This window comes from Notothenia rossii (assembly GCF_949606895.1).
Source record: "Notothenia rossii genome assembly, chromosome: 8".
Lineage (NCBI taxonomy): Eukaryota > Metazoa > Chordata > Actinopteri > Perciformes > Nototheniidae > Notothenia > Notothenia rossii.
In genome coordinates, this window is record NC_136906.1 from 38076817 (window position 1) to 38103841 (window position 27025).

A 27025-nucleotide genomic window follows, 5' to 3' on the forward strand; every position below is an offset into this window, starting at 1 on the left:
GGTTGAGCAGCCTGACGGCCCAGGGGTAGAAACTGTTTTTGAGTCTGTTTGTCCGTGACTTTAAGCTCCTGTATCTCCTCCCAGAAGGCAGGAGAGAGAACAGTCTGTGACCTGGGTGAGAGCTGTCCTTTATGATTTTGTTAGCTCTGTTGGGAACGGGAGGTGGAGATGTATTCCAGAGAGGGCAGCGGGCAGCCGATGGTTTTCTCTGCCATCCGTATCACTCTCTGCAGGGCTTTCTTGTCCGCAGCTGAGCCTCCTGCATACCACCCAGAGATGGAGTATGACAGCATGCTCTCGATGGTCGCCCGGTAGAAGGACACCAGCAGCTTCTTGTTCAGTTGGTTCCTCCGAAGCACCCTCAGGAAGTGTAGTCGCTGCTGGGCCTTCTTAACTGCTGCAGTGATGTGTGCTGTCCAGCTGAGGCTCTCCGAAATGTGAACCCCCAGGAACTTAAAGGTGGAGACCCTCTCCACTCTCTCTCCATTGAGGTGAAGGGGGGCGTGCTCTGGACGGTGCTTTCTGAAGTCTATGATGATTTCTTTTGTTTTGCTAGTGTTCAGATATAGGTTGTTTGCTGAACACCACGCAGACAGCTTCAGGATCTCGTCTCTGTATGCCGACTCGTCGTCTCCCTTATATATTTGGCCGACAACAGTGGTGTCATCTGCAAATTTGATAATGGAGTTGGAGGGGTGAATGGGAGAGCAGTCGTGTGTGTAGAGTGTGTAGAATAGAGGGCTCAGCACGCAGCCCTGCGGGGAGCCAGTGCTGAGGGTGCGGGTGGAGGAGCAGTAAGGGCCTATTTTCACTGTCTGAGGACGGTCTGTAAGGAAATTATTAATCCAGGCGCACAAAATGGAGGGGAAACCTAGGCTTGACAGTTTTTCCACTAGTATGTCAGGTATGATGGTGTTAAAAGCTGAGCTAAAATCGACAAACAGCATCCTTATATAGTTGCCTGGGCCTTCTAGGTGGCTCACAGCTGTGTGAAGGACTGTGGCGATGGCATCATCCGTGGATCTGTTGGCTCTATAGGTGAACTGATGAGGGTCGAGGGAGGGTGGGAGGCTGGCTTTGATGTAGTCGGCTATCAGTCTTTCGAAACATTTCATCAGCGCCGATGTTAGGGCTATGGGCCTGTAGTATTTGAGCTCTCTGACTGGAGACTTTTTGGGGACAGGAATGATGGTAGCCGTTTTCAGACAGGATGGAATGCAAGCTTGTGACAGGGACAGGTTGAATATCCTGGTCAGGACCCCTGAAAGCTGGTACTCCATCGGGTCCTGCGGCTTTTCCAGGATTCACAGACTTCAGCGTCTGCTTCACCTGATATTCTTTGAGAGTGGGAGGTGGTATGGAGCTGGTAGTTTGCAGGGACAGAGGCAGGGTAGAAAAGTGGGGGGGTCTGCTAGCCTCAAAGCGGTTTAGTTCCTCTGCAAGGTGGGCGTCAGCTCTAGTAGTGCCAGATGTTTTGCCCTTATAGTTGGTTAGCTTTTGAAGGCCCTGCCAAACGCACCGTGTGTTGTTATGAGCGAGATTCTCCTCCACTTTTCCCTTGTAGTCCTCTTTTGCAGCCTTGATGCCTCTCCTCAGATTTGCCCTTGCCAAGCTGTACTGGGCTGCGTCCCCCGACGTGAAGGCTGTGTCACGGGAACTCAGGAGAGACGGCACCGCTCTAGTCATCCATGGTTTTTGGTTTGGGTAGACCCGAATGCGTTTTTCCACAGTTAGTGTCTGTGCAGAACTTGATGTAGGATAAGACAGCCTCTGTGTGTTCCTCCAAGTCTGTCTGTTCAAATATGTCCCCTGTTGTGTGTTTGAAGTAGTCTTGCAGTTGTGAGAGTGCCCCCTCGGGCCAGGTTCTGATATATTTGACCACCGGCTTGGTGTTACTTCTGAGGGGGGCGTAAGCTGGGATGAGAAGCAGTGAGAGGTGGTCAGATAGTCCTAAATGGGGGAGTGGGACTGCTCTGTAAGCATGTTTCAGGTTGGAATACACCCGGTCCAGTGTGTTCTTTCCTCTGGTGGTACATCGTACATATTGTACAAATTTGGGAAGCACATTTTTTAGACATGCATGATTGAAGTCTCCAGCTACATAATGAACTCCGTCCGGATGGGACCTCTGTTGTTTATTTATTAAGCTCTGGAGGTGGTCAAGTGCAATGCTGGCGTTAGCATCAGGTGGGATATAAACAGTGTTCATTATCACCACCGTCAGCTCTCTGGGCAGGTAAAAGGGTCTGCACATGATAGACATTACTTCCAGGTCAGGAGAGCAATGTGTATGTGTAACCCTGCTGTCCATGCACCAGTCGTTGTGGATGTAAACACACAGACCACCCCCTCAGCTCTTACCGGAAGCGCTGTTCCTGTCGTAGCGGTGGGTAGAGCGGCCTGGTAGCTGCACTGCTGCGTCCGGAATCCGCGGGTGTAGCCAGGATTCTGTGATGATCATCATACAGCAGTCGTGTACGTTCGTGTTAGCAGCTAGTAGTACCTCCAGTTCGTCAATTTTGTGGACGATGGACCTGGCATTTGCGAGGAAGAGGCTTGGTAGTGGTGGTCGGTGCGGCCGCTTCCTTAGCCTAGCAAGCAAGCCTGCACGGCAACCTCGCTTCTGCTTCCTCTCCCTCCGGCGCCTGCGTTGCTTCACAGGCCTGAAAACAATCCAGGGAGACCCGAGCGGTCTCGCTATGTCCTCCGGGATGTTGTTAGTCCGGTGGAAATCGGCTGTGATATCAAAGCGACAACTCATCCCCATGTCATATAAGTCCATGCGACTGTATATGTAATTCGTCTGTTCTAGAACAAAAAACAAACAGTGCACAACCAAAACAGAGAGCTGTGAGCCGCAGCGTCTGAGCGCGCCGCCATCTTCCCGGAGCTATGCATTAATCTGAGCTATTATACCAGGCAAGGTGTGTTTTCTGACAACAGCACACCGGCAATAGCGTCTCTTGAACCCGCACAGTGCTTTGACAGCACTTTCTGCGGTTTATTCCACTCACATGCGCGCGCCCAGCTGCTGCTTCCTTTACTGGAGTTACAGCGGGGCGGCGAGTGTGGGACAGTGTTCTCTCCTCTGAGGATGAGCAAGAAGCAGCATACGCCAAGCTGCGACTACTCCTCATCCATGTGACCAAGGAAATCGATCCAAAGAGGCCTTCCGTAGACACGGGGGCTCCCAGGAGATCATCACGGTCTTTTTGGAAAGTGCCATGCGGCGTGATCCCCCAGGGACATCACACGGTAAACAGCGGCGGCCACACCGTAGACCAAGCTATTAATTCGGCCGATGCTGGGGCCAAATAATCGCTAAGGTAATTAGGTACAGTAGAAGCCCTTTTTTATCAGTAACAAATTTAGCAGTTGAACATAAAAGTCAACTAACTGAGGGTCACTTGCAATGACAGTGTTGTGTCTAACTGTAAGCTTGTCACCCAGAGTAACCTACCGTTAATTTAGCTGCTGGAGAAGAAAGATCAATGGGGGAGGGGGGGAGAGAGCTGTGGTTGATGGGCCATTAGTTGTGTAAATACACAGCTGAGAGCTGCCGGTTCATTCAGACTGTTTAAAAAACGGTAACAACGGACTACGCTTTTGGGATCCTGATCTGCCGACGAGGCTCCATTAAAATATAAATATTTTTAGTGAATTACTGAGTTTAGGCACGTTAATAACGTTTTAATGAAGTTGAATACAGTATATTCATATTTGTCAGTGATTTCATGCCAATTGTGTGTGTGTGTGTGTGTGTGTGTGTGTGTGTGTGTGTGTGTGTGTGTGTGTGTGTGTGTGTGTGTGTGTGTGTGTGTGTGTAGAGGTGTGTGTGGTTAAAACACTTTCGCGAAGTGAAGGAGGTTTTCCTTCTAAAAAACAGCTGTGGGCAGCAGTGAGTGTCACGGACATGAATTCATAGATCAAGGCCGACTAGCACACACTCTCCTGTCCTGCCAGGCGACACGCCCGTTCTAAGCCGTGTCCCTCACTCCTCACATTCCAAGCATCCCCAAAAAGTGTATTATGTTGTTACATCGTTTCAGATGTTATGTTTCAGTTGTGCTCTGTCTATATTCAGGGATGCAAACTTGTCACCTTTCGGCAAAATTCGCCATTTTGAATCCAAAATAGGTCGTTTGTGTGATTCATGTAGATCTGCAATAAAAATATTTTTGGGGTATGGGGGGGTCTGGGACCCGGAGTAATCTGCGGCCGTGAGCTGTTATGTGCCATCATGAAACGCATGGTGTTCTTTTTTTATATATTAGAATGAAGTTCGAGCTGTGTGCTCGAGTCTTCCTGCCTTTCATCTCTGCTCCGAGATGAGGGTCTAGCTTCAGCAGCTACATTACCTACGGGTGCGTTCGTAAATATTGACTGCGCGTCCGGAGTCACAGTGGCACAGACTGGACCGCTAGTGAACAGCTGTTAGAACGGGCCGTTCAGGTGTTCAGAGCAGAGCTCCCTGTCGGAGCGGCAGAGCGTGATGTGAACTGAAAAGTTTTTCTGTGGCAATATTATTTAAGGAATCGTTGAGCTAGCTAGCTAGCATACATTGTCACTATCTGCTAACGTTAGCTTTAGCCTTCTATTTCTAATAGTTTTTTTCATAGACTGTAAACAGAGGTGGTATAAGTATATATATATTGTACTTGAGTAAAAGTAGAAGCACTCAGATATTGTACTAGAATAAAAGTAGAAGTACTCAGATCTTTTTCTTGAGTAAAAGTAGAAGCACTCAGGTCTTGTAGAGTAAAAGTAGAGGTAGTCAGGTCTTGTACTTGAGTAAAAGTAGAAGTACTCAGGTCTTGTACTTGAGTAAAAGTAGAAGAACTCAGATCTTGTAATTGAGTAAAAGTAATAGTACCAGAGTGTAGGAATACTCTGTTACAGTAAAAGTCCTGCATTCAAAATGTTCCTCAAGTAAAAGAAGAAAAGTATTATCATCAAAATATAGTGAAAGTAGCGACATTAAAAGTAGTCATTGTGCAGATTGGTCCATTTCAGAATAATATATATCATATGTTTTATAATGATTGATCATGAAAGTGTTCTCAAAGCTGGTAAAGGTGCAGCTAGTTTGAATGACTTTGTATACTGCAGGGTAGCTTGTGGATTTACTCCAGGTGGAACTAAAGTCTGAATTAACACTTGATTATATTTCACATCATTCATCCACATCTGTAAAGTAACTAAAGGTATTAAATACATGTAGGGGAGTAGAAGTACACCATGTACCTCTGAACTGTAGTGGAGTAGAAGAACAAAGTAGCAAAACATTGAAATACTTAAATAAAGTACAAGTATCTCAAAATTGTGCCCAAGTATAGTACTTGTTGAGTTTATGAACTTAATTACTTTACACCATGTGGCTATAAAGATAGAAAGACTAAGCCTTGCACAGAGGCATGAAAATATATTTTCAAAATGCTCAACAGTGCTGCCAAAATTATAAACTGACTGCTACACAATTAAAATAAATGCTTTTATATATTTCTATTATGTGACTCTTTGGCGTTTCTGTTATTATTAACACTGCTGCTTTAGTTGTTCTGCTAATATCCTCTGTTATTCCTCATTTTAAAGCCGATATTCCGTGGGGTGGGGGAGCCGGGGGCTCGGATCCTTGTCACCTTTTTCATACCTGATGAGTTTGCATCCCTGTATGTTAAAAAGCCTCAGTCACCTTAATTCATGTAATAAAAAAATCTCAGGTCAGTAACACTCAAAGCTAAATGTGCAATACCATGTTCAGCTATGTTACTATTTATAATGTTATTGTTGTTACATCAGAAGATGTACATATTGGAATGATTTCTTAACTTACAGAAGGCTATTTTTTACAATGTTTGTTGGAAGGATTTATTAAATTACTCTGAATATTGTCATTGTTGAAGGCTTTTAGAGAAGGATGAACTATAAGCCTGAATTACATAACATGTTATACCTAAAAACATAAAAGCCACAATAAATAAATCACAATTATTGTAGTTATTTGTACCTCCCGTATTGCTTTCAACCCAGCAGCTTTTATGGTGTTGTTACGTCACTAACTGTAAGCTTGTCACATACAGTCTATGGTCACTCAGAGTAACCTACAGTTAATTTAGCTGCTGGAGAAGAAAGATCAGGGGGGGAGGGGGGAGAGAGCTGCCGTTGCATTCACACTGTTTACAAAACGGTAACAACGGACTATTTTTCTTAGCGGATGCATGTCAATTTAAATCAATACAACTATTTTTTAAATCAATAAAAAAAAAATGTAAATCCATAAAAGCATTTCAATTAATATTGGGAGTCATGTCGTTACTTTGATGAGAATGTGGCCATGTAATAAGCGGGATAATTTGCAGCGACTTGTTCCTTATGGGGAAAATAACACCTGTCATGCAGATCAGGATCTTTCCGCTACGGGATGCTGATCTGCCGACGAGGCTCCATTAAAATATAAATATTTTTAGTGAATTACTGAGTTTAGGCACGTTAATAACGTTTTAATGAAGTTGAATACAGTATATTCATATGTGTCAGTGATTTCATGTCAATTCGGCGAACATAAACATAAATGATCGTGGTGAAGATGATGATTAAATTAGGTTTAAAAATCGAGAGCCGGGCTGCATTTCCTCCCGTTCGTTTTTTTCGACTAAACAACATTATTTTCTTAAATAACAACATGGTGATGTTTTGTAAACGATTACATGTCTCTTATTTAGCACAGAGTATGATATCCGTGACATATGGATCTTAACAAAGTCCCGCTATAAATCCAGCGTACTGTATCTGACTTTATTTCACATGACCTCCAGTGTGGAACCCCACTGCACCCCCTGGTGGATCAATGATCCATTGCAGCTGGCTTCATTATAATTACTGTAATTTTCGGACTATAAGGCGCACCTGAATATAAGCCGCAGCAGCTAAATTGAATGATGTGTACATATATAAGCCGCACTGGACTATAAGCCGCAGGTGTTTTAATGTTTAATTACCATATGTAAGGGATCGTGCACAGAGGCGATTGTCAGGAAAGAGATGGCTGTTTGAGGAAGCTCCCATTTATTAACATTTCAACAAACAAGTCGCATATTTGCATAACGTATTCAAGTGTTACCATTTAGTACTGTGCTTTGTAAACTGTACTGTATCACATAGCGTTTCAGACACACAAACTTTTCAACTTTCAAACTTTAATGGTGCGCTCCCAGCGCACGTACCGGCATTAATCTACAGCAGTGGTTTTCAACCAGTGGTACGGGGACAAACTGTCTCGCTCTCGTAATGTCTGTCTGTCTTGCTCTTGTTCTGTCTCTCGTACCACTCTTGGTTCCACTTTTACTTTTGCGCGCTACCTGTATCACTCTTTTCCGGCCTCCAGCTTTTCCTGCTGGAGCCCACCGCTTAAAGGTGGGGGGGGCGGACCGGCCATAGAGCCCATAGAGTTAAAGGTGGTGGACTGTGACCTGTAAAATCCATAGATTTAGGAGGTCCCCTAGTGGCCGTTAGCTGTAAAAATCCATAGATTAGCCGCACCGTTATATAAGCCGCAGCGTCGAAAAATGGGAAAAAAGGCGCAGCTTATAGTCAGAAAATTACGGTACATTTATCTATCACGGGGGCGGTCTCAAGTCAAGCTGGAGGTTTTCCCTTGAGCGAGGGCAGATCACGTACCAATCACAGCCCTAGCGTTTCAAACTGTCTGAAATGAATCGCTACATCTGTATACTAAATAAACGTGTTATTATTATTATTAAAAAGGTACATGTACCCAGAGACATTCATTTTTACTCTGTGTGAATCAGATGATGCTAAAAGAAAAGTACCCATTGTTAAAGATTCTATACGTTTAAGAAAAAACTAATGTTTCTCACCGGAGGATCTCAGGCCCAACGAACATGAGGACGTCTTGAATGATCTTATAAAGGCAGGAGATAAGGAAGTAGGGCCCAAAGGTCAGGCACAGTGCCCAGAACAGGGAGGGCTCCTTGGTTTTCTTGGGCCTCACAATCAAGATTTCAGACTCCTCCACAGCTCGGTCCTCTTTGACTTCAGTGTTTGTGACCCGCTTAGGTGAGTAAAAAGTGTTCTGCTCTGTCCTGAAAAGATAAAATGGAAAGAAAGAAAGATTTAATTTAATATTTAAAAAAATGCTTTGTTGATGGGAGAGTCAGATATGATTGGTGTAATTTGTGTATACATTATTTGTATATATATTTGTGTCATCAAGTCGATGGACTTGATGTAGCTGTGCAAGATGAGGTTTTAAAATAAATAAAAAGTGATCATGATGAGTTCTAGTTGTAGTAATGACCGGGTGGTTGGGATCAAAGTCACTTTACAAAACATCTAATCCATGGATCTTCAATTGGCGACCATTACCCCTAGGGGGACCACAAATGTTATAAATAACAGTAACATGGATGCAACATGTCAACTTCTAGGATAAATTGGCTCTATGTGACATTTTTATAAATAAATTGGTTACACGGCATAAATATTCAAATTAACACTTCAATAATTAAATGATTAGATAATCCACAAATCAGACAAAATGAATAAAGAAAAAGACAAAAACGAACAAAATGAAAATGTATTTTTTTTTTCAATAAACGTATAAAATATCTTAGCACCTGGGCCCAGGAGTTCAAAACTTTTAATCCCTATCTGATCAGATCAGATTTGGATTTTGGGGAGTTCTAAACCAAAAAACAGGATTAGGATCACTTTGATATCCGATCAGATCAGGAAATCCAATCCAAGCTTTAATCTGAATCAAATCTTCAAAATGGGTAGTTCAAACCGACAACACAGGATTGGGATCAGTTTGATCCCAAAAAACTGGATTATCCTGATCCCACCAGAGGGGTGGATTTCCAGTGGATTACCAGAGCAACATGTACTGTACAATTTGTTTTAAAATATGTCTCAATTTAAATAAAGCATTTGTTAACTGAAATAATACACAATTGTTAGCCTTCATGGGAAATACATTTTATTTTTTCCATTTTTGCTCACGTTTGTGGTGGCCTATTTTGTTTTCAACAAAAATGTTGATGACATACATTTTTATGCCCATAAAAGTATCACAGCAAAGATTGTCAATAACAAATGTAATTTAGATTAAAGAAAAAATATCTTTCTACAAAAAAAAGATCATCTGTCATCACCTTTCAAAAGTAATTGCGGACAATAGTATCTCGCCTTGCACCACTACTCAGTCTCTCATTTAGAGGGAAATCCATAGGTGGGCCTAGATCATCAGCAGGTGCGAGTGGCTCTGGGGGATCATCGATGTCAGAGAGGGGGACTCTGCGATGGACAGCAATATTGTGTAGCACAATACAAGCCAGTGTTATTTGGCATGCTCCTTGGGGTTCCACTCTCAGATAGTTGAGGCATGCAAAACGCCTCTTCAGTACTGCATTCAAACGCTCAATGGCACACCTTGTTCTTCCATGGGCGTTGTAGCGCATCTGTGAAGGAGTGTTGGCTGTGGGAAAAGGTGTCATCATCACCCATGGTAGGAGTGGGTAGGCACTGTCGGCTGATATAACTCCATCCGGCCTGTTGGTTTGGAATTCAGTGAACAACCGGCTCTCCCTGAAGATACGTGCATCGTGGACTGACCCAGGCCATCTCACAACAAGCAAGAGTCAGCAAATACCTCACTCTTCTTCAGGCTGCTGATGTTGTTTACCTTAATCTTACGGCTTCCTTTTAGTCTAGTTGCCAGTTTAGTGAACCTGGAAATGTTGAGTCCACCAAAGTTTCATGTTGGAAATGCAAGTGTCCCCAGCGCATAGAAACTGCCAGATGCTAACTTGTCTATGCTGGGAGGGTTGCACAATTAGCATAAATTGCATTGATGGCATTATAGCAGACAGAAGCAACAAAAAAAAATGAATGGCAGATTGATAGTTTTTGAGTGTTTTTGGGGATATTGAGGATGCTGTCAAATTCAAATGATCCAGAGTCCCCTAAATCGTCATAATCAAAATCAGTCCACTAGGAGTACAAACATGTCCATTTTTCTCCGGTTAAAACTGCCATTTTTTTTATCCTGAAAATGTCAGAAATGGACTCAGCATCCCCAATAACCCCCAAAATCACACAAAAATTGCAAATTTTAAACTATTGTCCCCATAGGCTATATTGGTAAATGCTAATTAACGCAATCTATGCCAATTGTGCAAATTGCCCATCATATACAGGTTAGCATCCGGCAGTTTCTACAGTCATAACAGGACTCTATGAGCTGGTTACTAGACTGTTGGGTTTATTTGCACATAAGATAACTTATTTATAACTTACTGATGCAGCTATTTTCCTATTTGTTGAGAGTGTGTCTAATCCTCCATATCGTACCACTTCACCTGGTCCAACTGTCAAAAGGAACCCATTTAATTAACAAAACATTGATGATAACTGTTACCAATAAATCGTTGTTCGATGAGCTAGCTAGCCTATGTAAATCACTGTGTGGCACCAACCCCAACGGTTAATAACGTAGCTATTATTATTTTAATGGAGGAGTATTGTAAGAATTATAAAAAGGTTTGTTTATGCATGGTACTTTTGGCATTTTTATATGAAAGTTAAATGTGTACATAAAGTATGTTGTAGGGGGTCCCTGCTCCGTCTCTCTTACAGCTAAGGGATATTTGGCCTGAAAAGTGTTCTCATCAGCACCTGCAGTATGTATCAAAGGAGGGTCTATTCTCTCTGTTCCTATGTACAACACATCTGGTGGATATCTAGCAGGTGTAGTTTTACCAGGGAAAACATTTGGAGCATTTCTGTGTATTTTCTTGCTGTGGCCCATCTATACTTTACAACTGACCTTTTAACCTTTTGGCACTCTGTGTTCCAATGGAGCACCAGCTGTGGAACAACTCTGTGGGAGCGGTCCTCCAAGTTCAAAGACCACAGGTCCTTCTCTTCCAGGGGGCGCCTGTAGCCCGTCACCATCAACCTGGTAGATACAATGGGGGGAGGGGCATTGTATCATTGTATTTCAGCGCAGTGATACAATGCAAAGGACTCAGTAGTGCAATATGAGAAACAAATAACACAGCAAGGTAATGCCTGGCAAAGTGATACCAAGAACTCAGAAGCTTACATGACCTGGGGCCTCATTTATAAAAGTGGCGTTCGCTAAAAAGATGGCGTACGCCAATTTAGAAGGAATGTTTCCGATTTATAAAAAGCAAACTTGAAGGGAGAATGTGCAGTCCTCCATGGACACTTTGACCCATGCCTTCGCACAAAAACAGGAGAGATGAGAAACTGCCACACCATTGGCAGAAGGATGAAAGCATAGAAACATACAGACATACAACCAATAGTGGAAATATTACCTCTTATGCATCATACAGTGTTTCCCCTATATACAAATAGTGGCGGCGCAGCGCCGCTGCTGAAATATGAGTGCCGCTGCTAGGGGGCGCCAGCCAGGTACCCAAAAAACACATTTTTTATTTTTTTTCTCTTTACTTTTTTTTCATTTTTCTTAAAATAATAATAAGTGGCGACCTTTTTTCATTTTTGATTGTTTGTTATGTGGATTTGTAGTATTTGTGTTACTGGCATAGACGACACAGGCGGTCGCCTAGGGCGCCAGATCTGGGGGGCGCTGCGCTGCTAGCTCTGGGAGGGAAAAAACCTTTTTGACCGTTGGCGCTCATCCAAATGTTCGGCCTTGATGTAACAACATTCATAATGAAGTAAATGTAACACCCTTTTCACCCAGGTTACACATTTAATTTGCCCTGTACGGTGGGCGCTGTAAGTGATGAAAGTGGGGGATGTTGGTTTATCAGGTGCCCGCAGCTCACAGCCAAAGTGCGAGCGTGGCAGCGAGAGAGCGAGCAAGGGAGAGGGCGCACCGGCACCGGCACTGTTGTTATTAGAATCTGGTGCTAGCAGCGCTAACGGATATAAGAAGTAGATGTTTCTACAACCAGGGTGGAGGAGAGCTCTTCTGTCAGACTGAGAGGCTCAGTGAGGTAAAAGGACTCTCTGAATGTTTAGATAGTTCACTTTAGTCTAAGTTATCTCAGTGGGTCTCAAACGTTTTGACCACAAATTATGTAAACACATATTTCCAACGCACTCCTTTATAATTATTGGGATAAATACAAACAGGTTTGAAATCATTCCAATGTATACTATAGGACAGTTAACCAAAAATATCGTTTAAAGTTGGAGAGATACAAAAATATGCATAAATAAATAAATGTTAACTAGGTAAAATAAGATATGAATGAACAACAAAAATGAAATAAGCTACATTTATTTGTTATTGGCTATAGTAGGTTATTGGTTATGTTCACATACTTATTTGATTATTCAAATGTAAACCGATCTTTTTCATATGGGCGTTTTAGAGTTGTACCCCCTAGATCAAGTCTCTAGTAATTGTGTGCTCAAAGTGCACCAGATTGAAGCATTTTACTGTAAAATGTTAAAAAAATAATCTCCTCCCGGGGGGGCATACCCCCGGACCCCCTAGAGAATGTGACGTACACCCCCCAATTCAAACATGTTCATACAATACTGAATACATTTGAAGCCATTTTGACGTCTATTAACTATGTCATTAAGTTTCTGTTTTTGCAGTGTATATTTCTTTTGTAGAGATTTTTCATTTATTCTTTCCACATAAAATGTTGCCTAAAATCTCACCTAGGGCAGCAAATTGTCTAGAACCGGCCCTGGAACTAGGCCTCAAGAGCCTTTCTTGTGCTGACACATAGAAACAAATTGGCGGGGCGCACTTCGCACGCTCACACACTAAATAATTCCACGTGCTCAGCGCTCACATTATGCTGGGCCCAAGTGCCTCGAGCTGCTATGACTCCATCCTAGGGGAAACACTGTCATATATGAAGAGTTAATTGGAAAAAATTTATGAAAGCCAATCTTACAATGAAGAACCAAATGCCACACAAATATAATTTGGAGAAATAAATACAGATAAGTTATATCAAACACCCCGTCAAATAAGTTCTCCAATTATTACTGGCTACATTGCTTACATGTTGTAAAATGTACGGTAACACTTTATATTAAGGTGCAGAGATTAACCATCAACTAGTTGTTAATTAACATGCGTATTAGCAATATATTGGCTCTTTATTAGTCATTATAAAACACTTTTTAATGCCTTATTCTACATGACCATATTCTACAAGTAATAAGCCATAAGTTGAGAGTTTTTCCTCAATAACCCTCTAATTAGTGCAAGTAAGGAAGTTGTTGTACATGAGTTTTGGTCTTAATATACTCTGCTCAATATGGTCCTAATAAGGCAGTAGTACCACAAGAATAGTAATTCTCCCATAATAACACTTAACAAATATGATCTCTTCTTATGTAACAAGACATGAAACTATAAGTATTAATTCAGGGCTGCCAACCTTTGAGTTCAGCTTGGAGTGAGATTGTACGTTCATATGTACAGTGTTACGAATGTATTGAACATGTACAAACTGGGTTTCCCATCGATGTACCGGGCGCTACAGTGGAATACGCACATAAACAGTGTACCCGCGGCTCTTACAATGAAGGCTCGATAATCAGGTCACAGCATATAAAATGGCGTTATAATGACTAATTCAAACTGCGGTCGCACTTGTGCGCGCAGTGATGAGCGGGCCCTCGCGTCCGTGCGCCTGTCGGGGAGGGAAGCCGGTCGTCCCGTCTCAAGCAGACGCCCGGGAGTCCTCGGAAATGAGACGTTTGTCATTTCTCTAATTTCGCGTCCCAGACTCCCAGGTCCTCCGGCAGCAACCCGGAAACGGATGTCGGCGCGCCGTCTGGAAGGAAAACTAATTTCTCTAAAGGCTCGTCGAGGATCGATTATCGAGGAGGCTGTCTGAAGGAGCCGTGACGGAGGATACACTGATTTAGAGGAGAGAGGAGTGTCTCTGGAGGACCTATAACCGAGGGTACACTGAAGTATTCTCCGGAGACGATTTCAGCCAACAGTGATGTTTAAAAGAGGCGTGACGCATGGCTGGATGTCAACGAAGCACAGCTCTGCAAACTGTTCCCGTTGCGATTATAAGTTATTCAAAATGATCAAATGTGTGTATACAGCGTTTCGTGAATATCGGAAAAACTATATGCGAGCAGTTTGGAGCAATTTGCGCCATGTAAATCGTCAAAAATTGTGTATTCGTTGTTATCTTACGACCTCCACGAGTGATTTTTCAAAAATGTGCTCCACAATTAAGTATCATATTGGATAGGGGCTGAACGTGTCCTGGATTGGAATTTTTCCGATCATTCCCCTAGGAGAAGTTTGCAAGAATGTGCTTAAAATACATGAAAAACGCAAATCTTTCTAAATGGCCAACTTTCTGGAGGGCGGGGCTAATGGAATCTATTTACAAATATGTCCGCAATTCCATGAGGAATGTCTGTGCCAAAGTTTGTGAAATTCTGAGAAACTATATGTGACTACCACACAATAGGGGGCGCTAGTGAGCAGTTTTTGGGGAAAATTACGGGGTTTTTTTACATTCTCGAAAAGGTCTTGGGCTTTGACGTGTGTCCCAAGTTTTGCGTCCGAAGCTCATTTAATGCTATCGCAATAAAAAAAATGTTTAGGCCACGCCCACATTCTGAATTTGTTGCAACACTTTAAATCTGAGTTTGTAGTCACCCCGAGAGTGTGTGTAAAAAAGAAAATATATATATTAGTCCATCCGCTCTTGAGTTATAATTTGGTGGTGTTTTTGGCACCCCCTATAGTCCAAGATTAAAATGCTTTGGTGTGCCTATTCCCCAAGACAGTTTGAACCTATCTACCAAAATCTGTGATGTTTGGATACATTGTTGATGAGTTATGAGCATTTATTTCTAAGCCCCGCTTTTTTGCGAGAACGTTTTGATTGCCGGCGGCAATATTTATCGTCTGAACATGCTCATTTTCTACGGTAATGTGTCTGACCCTCCACCGATGCTGTATACGAAGTTTGGTGTAAAAAAACTGAAAATTGAAATTTAAGTGAATATTTAACTGTTTTGAACATTATGCTAATTTCAGTTAAAAAAAATGAAGGCGGGGCTTAAGGTTCCAAGAGGATTATTTTTAGAGCAGGTCCAGCCGGATATGTGTGCAAAATTTCAGGTCATTCAGAGTTACGTTGCAACTTTGTAAATGTATTCCAAAATGGGATTTTGATAGGTGGCACTAGTGAGCAGGTTGGAATATTTAACCCATTGACTCCAGAATATCACATTTTTTTTTAGGTTATAAATCTCTAAAATCATGTTCAGCCTGAGTCTCAGCAAAACTCACAACATTTCTGGAGCCTTGTAGAACCAGAAAACTCTAAGAACATTCACCAAGCAGCACTGAACTGCTTTATTTGGTTCCGTTCTACATACCTTCGTGAAGCAGCTTTTTCTGACATGAATGTCATGAAATCTTAATACTGTCAAGTTAAATGACAGTCAGTCAGACTGTCATTTAACTGACTATTAGAGTGAAACTAAGTGGGTACACTCATACACCTCTATGGTGGACTCCATGCAGCGCCAGTCATCTCACTGACTGTGAAAAAGAGTGAAATGCTTATAAGCATACTTGCCAACCTTGAGACCTCAGAAATCGGGAGCATTTAAAAACCACCGCGCGGGGGGGGGGGGTCGCCGGAGCTGTATTAGATTAACATTAACATGCTTATTGTAGTTGTAAGTGCACTGTCTTGCGGCCTATAGCACCATTGTCGATTCTTGTTCTGTTTTCTGTGACTATCTTCCTCACCCTCTCAGACTGTCAGTTGCGCACGCTACTAAAGAGACGCGCTACCATGGAAACCAAACAATGGTGTAGCTGTATTAAAGTCCAAGTGGAAACAGTCCTGAGTAAATCTGATTTCGTCAGAAATCGGGAGAAATATGACCCCGGGAGGAAACCGGGAGAGGGCAATGAAATCGGGAGTCTCCCGCGAAAATCGGGAGGGTTGGCAAGTATGCTTATAAGGTGGTGATTAAGGACATTTATGTGACTTTTAAGTGATGTGCTTACTATGTGGGCCATAATAATATGCGAGACATTTTCTTTTTCTTGGACCTTGATGTGAAGTTAAGATTTGTGATAAGCTTTAGGTATTGCAATTTCACACGTGTTCAAAAGTATAGCTTAATTCAACTGATGAAGGTTATGTGAATAAATGTAAGCGATGTGATGCAAGTAGCTCTTGGCCACTTTAATTTTTTCAAAGTAGCTCTCAGATGAAGAAAGGTTGGAGGCCCCTGCTTTAGTTGATTATTCTTGTTCATCTTTGCTGGGCGCCCACTTATTCCCTATAAAAGGGCGCCCAGCCACAGATTGGCTGCTTTTATAGAAAATTAGTCTAAATAGGGATCAGTGTTAATTTCGTCAACGAAAACTATGACGAAAAATGTTCGTCAACGACCTTTTTTACATGACTAAGACGAGACGATGACGAGCTAAAAATAGATTCTTGATAACGAAAACTTTGACGAAATGTATATTTAGTTTTCGTTGACGAGACGGGACTAAGGTGTTAATGGTAGACATTCAAAATGCAGGGTATTTTCCCCCAATTGTCCGTCTTGTCTGTCAAAATGCATCTTACGTTTCTAACTTGCAATATCATTATTTCCGCTCTCTTCACTCCAGAAGACCGATCTCCCTGTGTCTCTCTGTGTGCGGGGGGCGGGGCCTAACAGACACGCTGCAGCGGCACACAGAGATCTGCGGGGGACGGAGCATTCAGAAGGGAGTGGGACACATGCTGGAGTCCTTCAAGTTTGAATGACTTTGTATACTGCAGGGTAGCTTGTGAATTTACTCCAGGTGGAACTAAAGTCTGATTTAACACTTGATTAGATTTCACATCATGCATCCACATCTGTAAAGTAACTAAAGGTATTAAATACATGTTGTGGAGTAGAAACACAGTAGCAACACATTTAAATACTCCAGTAAAGTACCTCAACACTGTACTAAAGTACAGTACAATATTTTAACATAATTATATATATTTCATTTATTTCACATTTAAATAAAGCAATTCATTCGGTTAACAATTTGTTAGTTTTTCCCTTTAAAAAATAACAAAAAGTAAATACAAGAATACGTTAAAGTACCAGATCGATAAGCAGTATCGATAAGACTAGTAGTACCGTAGAAAACCTTAACGATACCCATCCCTAGATATTACACAAGTAAAGTGTTAAGAGAGTGAAATGTTGCTTTACGAATTTCAACACTTGATACTGTCACATTGATTCCAATTTCAGATAGGCCTACCTGTATTTGCCTGACTGAATTGGTTTAAAGAAGGAAACATTTTGACTAAAAGTTGACTAAAATGTAATTTTTCATCGACTAAAAGTAGACTAAAACGTTTTGAGTTTTCGTCGACTAAAACTAGACTAAAACGATGAAGGATAGGAATGACTCAAATGTGACTAAAACCAATAATCATTTTCGTCCAAAAACTAAGAATAAGACTAAATCAAAAACAGCTGCCAAAATTAACAGGGATTGATAAATAACTTAGTAACCCTATCCAGCTTGATGCAAATCAACCACTCTTTATAATAGGTCTTCTGCCTCTTTTACAAATATTTTTGAGTGATTATTATAAGTCAAAATAGCTTGTACAACGCTTCTAATCTTGTTTCACTGATTAAAACGAGGTTTGCTAACTCATAACACTTTTTTTTTTTAAGTCTAGGGGTTCACATACTTTTTCCAACTGAATGTCTTCAATATTGACAAGAACAAAATACACAGTGTTTTATTAGTAAAAACTGATTGTGTTTGTTCATTATTGTATATTAGGTGAAGATCAGACCATACAGGTTATTCCATAGCATTCACCTGCCTCTTCTTGCCACTGTGTGTGTGTGTTTATGCATGTCTTTTTTTTTAAAGAATAGTTTTTGGCCATTAGTGCCTTTGACTTAGACTCAGATTTGAAAGGGGGACACGGAGGAAGAACTTGTGCAAATGGTTCCCAAGCCGCATGCTCTACAAGGCGAGCTGTCCGGTGTATATTTTGTGCATTTCTCTTACGGTTATCCTTCTAGATTCTTTAATAAGAGGAGTCAACTGAAGAATGGACACAGCAAGTAAAGAGTCTAAAAGTTGTCATTAGACTGCAAAAATGTATATAGAAACAAATATTAGCCTGACATCCAAAGGAATACATAAATCGGCTGCTCACCTGTTGATCCACCAAAAGGTAATTCTGGAGAGAAAAGGAGCTCCAGGCTCAGGGCAGGGGTTCTGAAGACAAAAACATTAAGTTGGACCCCAAATATTTGTATTCTGCTGAGATACTGATCCCAGAATGAGGAGTAAGCATCTAATGGAGCACAGTAATTATTCAATAGTTGTGCATCTATTTAAGATCCACTGACTAAGGATAGAAGCAAACGCAGTCCCCCACCTTAATTAGGAGACAAGTAGCAAAGACACTTTGTTAGCTGAAAAGAACAGAGGCATGATGGTTATTGAATTTGGGCCCATTGATTTGTCCAATTCACCAACCAATCCAGAGATAAAAAGTGAGGCAGGAAGCAGAAACAGAGCAAGTGGACAGTGTGAAGGAAACTCACCGGGTCTTTGATGGCCTGGGAAAACAGGGGGTGTTTGTCCGTCAGGCAGGACAGGAACAGAGAGACCAGCAGCAGGAAGTAGTAGATATAGAAGGTGGTGTACCTCCACAGAGACACTGTCCACAGCTGGAAAGAAAGTTTGAACCCATGGAACTTGCTGTTGTAAGGTATTGCTTAGTTTGTTTAACCATCTGAGGGAACTGTGTTCATGGTCCTGGGAATAACTACTGACCTGTACCCAGCCAAACATGTTGCATATCAATAGGTTTTTAAAGACTCCATTAATCCAAATGTAGGTATTCAAGACTGACCTGCTCCAGGGCCTGGAGGATCTTGGACCTGAAGGTGACCGTGGCACACAGCAGGGCCAGCAGCCAGTAGATCAGCAGAACACCACACGACTGAACCCCTTTCATCCGTTCATACTGGATCAACAGTGTGGCAAGCAACTACAGCAAAAACACATTTAAAAAAGGCATTTATACACCATACGTGAACAAACATACAAATATTACCTGAAAAAGTAATGACATTGCAATAAAAATAAACTCTTCTTGTTCTGGTTACAGCTTTACCACTATCTTTACAAGCTAAAAACAAGTTTTTTTGTTTGTTAAAGGCCTGCAACCTTCTTTCGATTACATATCAGGCCTAGTGATGCTTTTGGGGAAATGCAGCACATGGCTAGAAAAAGGCTTAGCATAAAACATATATGTATGAATGGAGTGTAAGGCGTTTTGCACTTTTGTAAAGGTGCAAAGGTTATTGGGATCATAGAATCCCCAGTTTGAGTATCATTTTTCTTTTGAGCTACACACATGAGCCTTGCACTGAATTTGATGATGTATACTATGTGCAAATAAACTACGCTCAGAGAAAATATTGAGTTCTAAGTTCTCTTTTATCATTCTTGTAATCTTCACAATAATGCAAATAAAACTAAAAACACATTTAACTAGAACCAGATATTTTCAGAAAACAAAACTACAGCCACAAAAAACAAAGGATTAAAGATTCCAATCTCTTAAAAATACAACAAACCCTTTCTTAACCTTTCTATATAAATGACAAAGATAAACTCTCACCATGGTGAGGCCCAGTATCATTGGGCTGACCAGGTGCACAGGGGCGGGGATGCTGCTGCCATGACCTCTTTCCCAGAAAGAATAGAACACGTCCGACCAGCAGATCACCCACAGCAGAACGCCAACAGCCTGCAGGGCAGAAGAACAAACCGCAGTTTCTGACTAGTTTTATTTATTTATTTTAACTAACATAAAACAATTGCTCTTTTATTAAAAAAAATTGCACATGGTTGTCATTGTATGTGATAAAATCTTCCAGGACATCTTGAAATAATAAGTGCACAATAACAGGTGGCATAGTGTGTGTTGGTTAAAACACACTTCAACAACAACAACAACAACAACAACATACACCACAGGAACACCAAAATGGATCATTCAGGATAAGATGTACAGCTGTCATCAGTAACTGGTCACTGTTTTAAAAAAGGAGCACAATGCAACAATGCAGGAGCACAATGCAACAATGCAGGAGCACAATGCAGGAGCACTCTAAAAGGCCATGTTCATATGTCCATATTCAGCGGAATGTGCACTACAAAAAAATCAAAAGGCTCTACTAAGCTTGGCCCAAGGTACCGCAGCATCAGGACGAAGGCCAGCAGACTCAGTTTCATCCCGCAGACCATAAGACTGTTGAACTCATGAGCTTTTTAAAAAGCTTCACTTACAGTATGTTAGGTTAAATACAGTTATAACAACAAGTAGTGTTTTTTCAACTGTACAGTATTGTATTTGACATGACTCTGAATACAGATGCAGACAGACCATGGGTCACAGGAGGGAGGGGATGTTGATCAAGATTGGTTTAGGATGGGCGTCATCACACGTATCAACCAATGAGTTCAACTGATGCTGATGTCATTGTCTTATCAGAAACGTGGCTAGACAAATCGATCTTGGCCTCTGACATTTACATAAATGGTTACAATGTATATCGCACTGACCGTCCTAAAAAAGGTGGTGGCGTTGCCATTTATGTGAAAAATAAGTTTTGTGTAACAAAAATGGTTTTCCAAATCTGTTAGTAAACAACTAGAATTTTTAGCTGTGAATGTCGAAGTAACAAAGGGTCAACAGGTCATGGTGGTGGGTTGCTACAGGGCCCCCTCGGCTGTCAAGGACTCCTTATCTTCATTGGCAAAACTGTTATCTCAACTTTCCTACAAGGAAATAGTGCTGCTTGGTGATTTTAATTGGGACTGGTTAACTTCTGTGTCAGAGGATTTTAAAAACCTGTGTACCTCTTTGAACATTACTCAGATTATAGACAGTCCTACTCGCCCAAATATTAAGTCCCCAAATAAATCCTCCTTAATTGATCTCATTTTAACAAATGTTCCATATAAATACTCATCTGTGGGAGTATTTGCTAATGATGTGAGTGACCACTGTGTTGTAGCCACAATTAGGGACACTAAGGTCCAAAAAGTTAAACCACGCATCATCACAAAGAGAGATAAAAAACACTTAGTGGAGCAGGGTTTTTTACATGATCCGTTTGATTTTGATTGGGGAAAAATCGATCTGTGTGCTGATGTAGAAACTGCATGGTCTTATTTTTATCTTGGTTTTATAAAAATTATAGATAAACATGCACCTCTGCGTAAATTTAGAGTGAAGGGACGAAACAATCCCTGGTTTTCTGCTGAACTGTCCAGTCTCCTTCATGAGAGAAACAATGCCTAGGCAAAGGCTAGGAAATCAGGCTCAGAGGTAGAATGGCTACGCTTTAGGCAGCTAAGGAATAGCTTTACTTCACATGTCAAAAGTGCTAAGTCAAAGTACTATTTGTCAGTTACCACAGAAAACCTGAATAATCCTAGGAAATCTTGGAAAGCCATAAAATCGATTTCCACTGGTGATATCCCAAATGAGCTACCTCCGTACCTCACCACAGCATCTGGCATTATATCAGACAGGGCCACCATGCTAAATTGCTTTAATAAGCATTTTGTCTCTTGTGGCTCTCTGTTTGATTCTGTCACTGACTGTGCTTCTGCTTCTGTGAACGCTCCAGTCCTTGACTCTGAACAATGTGGTCTGGAAAACCCTTTCAGTTTTAATCCTTTAACTGTTGGTATTGTCCATGAAGCTTTATCCAAGTTAGATCCTAGGAAACCGGCTGGCCCGGACAACGTAGAACCTTTCTTTTTAAAGATAGCTGCAGATTTTATTGCTCCACCTCTTACTTCTCTTTTTAACCTCTCCCTCAGCACAAATACAATTCCTAAAGTATGGAAGTCTGCTTATGTCCTGCCTCTACTGAAAGGAGGGGAGGCAACTATTTTAAATAACTATAGGCCAATCTCTAAATTTTCAGTTTTGGCTAAGGTGCTCGAACGACTTGTGAGTGAACAAGTAAAGGAGTTTTTATGTATAAATGATATCCTGTCTAAACATCAGTCAGGCTTCAGGAAGAAACATAGCACCATCACTGCAACAATGAAAGTGGTAAATGATATTACTAGTATGCTAGATAATAAACAGAGTTGTGCAGCTCTGTTTATTGACCTTTCCAAAGCGTTTGACACCGTTGATCATCGCGTCTTAAAACAGAGGCTACTCAGTACTGGCATATCCAGCCATGCAGTAGGGTGGTTTGTGAACTACCTCTCTGAAAGGTCCCAATGTGTTCACTTTGATGGGCTGTCTTCTGAGTGGTTAAACATTGCTAATGGTGTTCCTCAAGGTTCTGTTTTAGGTCCACTTTTATTCTCCATATATATCAACAGTTTAGGTGAAAATGTGGATGAAGCTACTTTACATTTTTATGCGGACGATACCGTGATGTATTGTGCAGGTCCCTCCATTCAGGAGGCGGTTGTTAAATTACAGGCTGTTTTTAACATTATTCAGACTCAGCTCTCTGAACTAAAGCTTATTTTAAATGTGGATAAAACCAAGATAATGCTCTTTTCAAAAGCTAAAAAGACACCAGAGCCTGTTTTAGATATTGTATCAACGCAAGGAACAAAACTTGAAGTTGTTGCCTGTTACAAATACCTTGGTATCTTGCTTGATGACTGTCTCTCTTTTAAACTTCATGTCAATAACCTGCTTAAAAAACTGAGGGTTAGGCTAGGTTTCTTTTTCAGGAATAAGTCCTGTTTCTCACTTGAGGCCAGGAAAAGGCTAGTCACTGTGACCTTTTTACCTGTGCTGGACTATGGTGATCTGCTGTATATGAATGCACCTGCCAACTACCTGAGCAAACTAGATGCTGCGTATCATAGTGCTCTGAGATTTGTCACAAACTGTAAAGCACTTACTCATCACTGTACATTGTATACCAAGGCAGGTTTACCATCACTCACTGTACGGAGGCTCAGTCACTGGTACACTTTTATCTATAAAGCTATGTTGGGCAAACTCCCGTATTATATCTGTTCATTGATAAAGCAGAAAGTTGCAAGCAGCTATTGTCTGCGATCACAGGATATAGTCTTGTTAGATGTGCCAAGAGTAAGGACTGTCTTAGGTAAGACAGCTTTTATGTGCGCAGCTCCACTTGCTTGGAACAGTCTACAGGCAAAATTGAAATTGAGCATTTTTATTTCTCTGAATGTATTTAAGGCATGTCTAAATGAAATGCTTTCTGACACTCTGGGTATTTGTAAATGTTGAATATGTAAATATGATATCCTCTGTTGTTTGTATGTTGTTTTTATGTTTCATGTGGAACTAAAGGATGCAGGTCTCCTTTGTAAATGAGATCGATGATCTCAAGGGACCAATCTGTCTAAATAAAGGTTTGAAATTAAATGAAATGAGAGCATTTGGGGCGGGCTTAAGACTGCTGCAGCGCTCACATTAACGGAAACAGAAAGCAGTACAGAACTCTGACAGAGGCTGCATCTCGCTTCTCTTAAATGCAATCCTTGCGTCCCTCACTTGCATCTTTTCCTTGCGTCTTAGTCCCTCCCACCAGGGAAGCATGGAGAGACGCAAGGGGTGCGTCTCATTTCGGTTATTTTTTATTTCCTCGCTCCTCGGGCTCGGTATCCGCAGAAGTTGATTTGTCTGCGCCATCTTGAGTAGCGTCCCAGTGGCCTTATTTTTGCCGGAGGTTCGAGGATCGAGGAGTGATAATGGAGGAGCGATAATCGAGGAACTACCAGACCATTCTCAGGTGAAACCCTCAGATACTCTCCCCGCCCCCCTACTGTGTATCGCCAACTGATTGGACGATGCAGTGCATGCACTGATCTGATGCTTCTTGACATGAAAGCAGTTTCCCAGCGGAGTGAAGAAAATACATGAACCTCACGGGAGTCACTCCTCAGTTTATACCGTGTTTTGTTTCAATTCACGTATCATTCAGTTACAAATATGTGATATATCTGAACAACAAAGTGGTCAAAAATCATTTTATGCATTTATTGGAAACATTTTCATGATCGCTTTTTTTTGTTTTACATTATGTCATTTCCATTCAGTCAGTTATTAAGTGTTATTAAAATGTTAATTTTGACCAACTCTGCATCTTTGTGCAGCATATACTCAAACAGCGATAGGAAGAGCCTACTGCCTGACGTTGTGTTCACCTCTGAGAGGGAGTTGGTTGACACTTGAAAGCTATAATATCAACAACAGCTGACACGTAATAACGGTTCCGTGCCAGCTGATCTGCACCAAAGTACTAATTTCCTTATTTGTTTCCTAGCGTATCTGTCTCTCTCTCCACAAACTCTCACATGAAATGTGTTCTTTTGATGCGGCATGCCTTAGCAGTCCTTTATCAGTCTGTAATGCGTGTTTCCAGTCGCAAAAACCTTTGAGGGTAAAAGCTGCATCAGATGAAGACGTATTTACTTTAAACTGTCTACAAGGGAAACAAAAGGCTGCGTCTGTTTTTAACGAGTCTTCAAGCCATGGTCTGTTTTAGTACAATGCAGTGGCAAAAGTGCGCTTCTTTCCTGAAAACAATCTCCCTGGATAACGATTCACTTTCACCTGGTTGGGTTTATTAACCCCAAGATCATCTGGGGCTGTTGGTCTTTGAGCGGTTGCTGGTCCAATAGTACCTGTTGATGTTCTGCAAGGTAGCGTCTGTAGTGGTATGGGCTCAGAACAGTCTCATAAGACACACATGCACACAGAAGGATTCACACTTGTATTTCATGATCCGCAAAAGGATTCACACTTGTATTTCGGGATCCACACTTGTGTTTTTAAATGCACACACAAATGTGTTCCGTTTCATATACATGTAAATAAAATCCAAATACAGAAAAAAAAGTTTTACATATGTATTTTTGATCCACACATATTTGTTTTCCGTTTAAATCCCCTGAACCTGCAAACACAAACCGCTTTTTGTGCACGGATCGCTGTGCATTCGTTTATGGGTTTTGTAATTTTTTCTATCTATAGCCAATCAGATGTCTCCTCAATTCTATGCCAATCACATGAGCGCGCCCCCACGAGGGTAGATTTCTTGCGTTCATGACGTAGCGCTTTAAGTACGCATTTGCTTATATTTTTTACGCTGTCCAATCTTTTTAATTTTTATAAATAATAAAAATTGTGTTTATTGGGGGAGGGCAGGAATGTCAAATGGGAGAGCCTGGCATGGTATACACTGAGGAGTGAGTCCTGTGAGTTTCATGTGTTTTCTTCACTCCACTGGGAAACTGCTCTAATGTCAAGAAGCATCAGATCAGTGCATGCGCTGCATCGTCCAATCAGTGAGCGATACACAGTAAGGGGGCGGGGCGAGTGTCTGAGGATTTCACCGGAGGATGGTCTGGTGGTTCCTCGATTATCGCTCCTCAGTTATCGCTCCTCGATCCTCGGGCACAAATAAGGGCACTGGGACGCTACTCAAGATGGCACAGACAAATCAACTTCCGGTGATACAGAGGACGGAGGAGCGAGGAAATGAAAAATAAGAGAAGTGAGAAGCAGCCATGGACATTTTACATCTTTTCAGACGGAGGAGTTGATAGAACCAGAGTTATTTGGAACCACTGCAAAGTTGAGTTCTCTTATCTTTGGACTCTGAGGGGAACTTCTACAACACTTTAAAGCCCTGGCAGTGGCAAATAGCTCTGGTTTTATATTTGATTACATTAATTAATGTCTAAGTTGAGATTTACAAGAAATATTTTAACTGCTACTGTGTAAATAGAATACTGCTGTTAAAAAGCACCCTATTTTTTAAAGTGTTTGCAAACTGAATGTTATTGCGCTTTGTTCATATGGCAGTACTTTTAAAATAAAAGTAAGCAATACACCACTTTTGAATTTATTATTTAATTTTGCGCATTGCACTGCAATTAATCGTTGTCCAGCACTACTTATAATGTATCCCACAAACGCCTTGCACAATTTTGTCTTTTGCAATATTTTATGTATTTTCTTCCATGTTTAGATTGCTTTGTCAAATGTTTGTTTAGATGCATTTCTGTGGGATAGAATAGCAGATATTATTCATCCCCAAAAATAAATATAAAAACATAAGTTAATGCAGTAAGCAGGCTTGTTTTAAATCAGTTTCTTTTAAAAAGGTAAATCTAAGCATAATCTAATGTGTAGTGTTTATTTGTTCCGTCTTTTGCATGTTCCCTGTCCCACACCAGAACCTGGATGTGTGTGCTTTTGTAAAAAATTATATATGGAATGTTGCATTGCTGAAAGAGATTAAAAGTTTAGATTGTCATAGCCAAAACGTCCCTGAAGCCATTTTGCACAACACAAACATGGCCTTTGAATACTTTGAATGGTATTAAACTCCCGTCATGCAGAACCAGCTCTCAGTCTGTGTTCTGTAGTAGTAGGCTAATGACTTTCATCTTTGTCCTGCTTTGATCCATACTTTTCATATATGTTCACATTATTATTATTATTATTATTATTATTATTAGTTCCATATAAATAATAATCCAAATAACATCTATCGAATGTCTGCCCATCCTAGGGGAGGGACACAGTTGCTGCCCTTAAAAGAGCAACTTGCAGGTTAGAGACACCAGTGAATAAATGTGTAGGAAAATGATGTATACACTAGATTTTCCCAAAAGTATACAGAAATATACACTACAGTAACATCTGGCGTCGTTTTTGTAAGACATTTTTACTTCCGCATAAAATAATCCTCCCCGCGTGACCTCCCACGTGTGACGTAACATGGGGGAGAGCGGCCGGTCTAACGTATGAATAAACATGGATCACAATGCTAGTTTTGACACAGAAGAGGTTGAAAATGTATATTCGTACGCATATGACGGACCACAACCATATAATTATGAGCCTGCTAGGCGTCCAAGAGAACAGGAGCAGCCAAGGATTAGAAGAAATAAAGGCCATCGGAGAGAAATTGAGCT

At 41.3% G+C, this 27025-nt stretch overlaps 1 protein-coding gene across 4 annotated transcripts in view; it reads right to left on the reverse strand.

The window, feature by feature from the left end:
• The window catches only part of abcc1 (ATP binding cassette subfamily C member 1 (ABCC1 blood group)), a 144085-nt gene that overhangs the window by 104356 nt on the left and 12704 nt on the right, over positions 1 to 27025 (reverse strand). For all 4 annotated transcript variants that reach the window (XR_013801392.1, XM_079643383.1, XM_079643382.1 and 1 more), the window contains exons 3-8: positions 19698 to 19826; positions 18924 to 19061; positions 18613 to 18738; positions 18219 to 18280; positions 10847 to 10978; positions 7878 to 8102 (exon numbers count right to left, since the gene is read on the reverse strand). Coding sequence is in view for 3 of the 4 variants with exons in the window: in XM_079643383.1 (XP_079499509.1) it covers positions 7878 to 8102; positions 10847 to 10978; positions 18219 to 18280; positions 18613 to 18738; positions 18924 to 19061; positions 19698 to 19826 (812 nt within the window). In the remaining variant the exon portion in view is untranslated. The remainder of the gene's footprint in view (positions 1 to 7877; positions 8103 to 10846; positions 10979 to 18218; positions 18281 to 18612; positions 18739 to 18923; positions 19062 to 19697; positions 19827 to 27025) is intronic.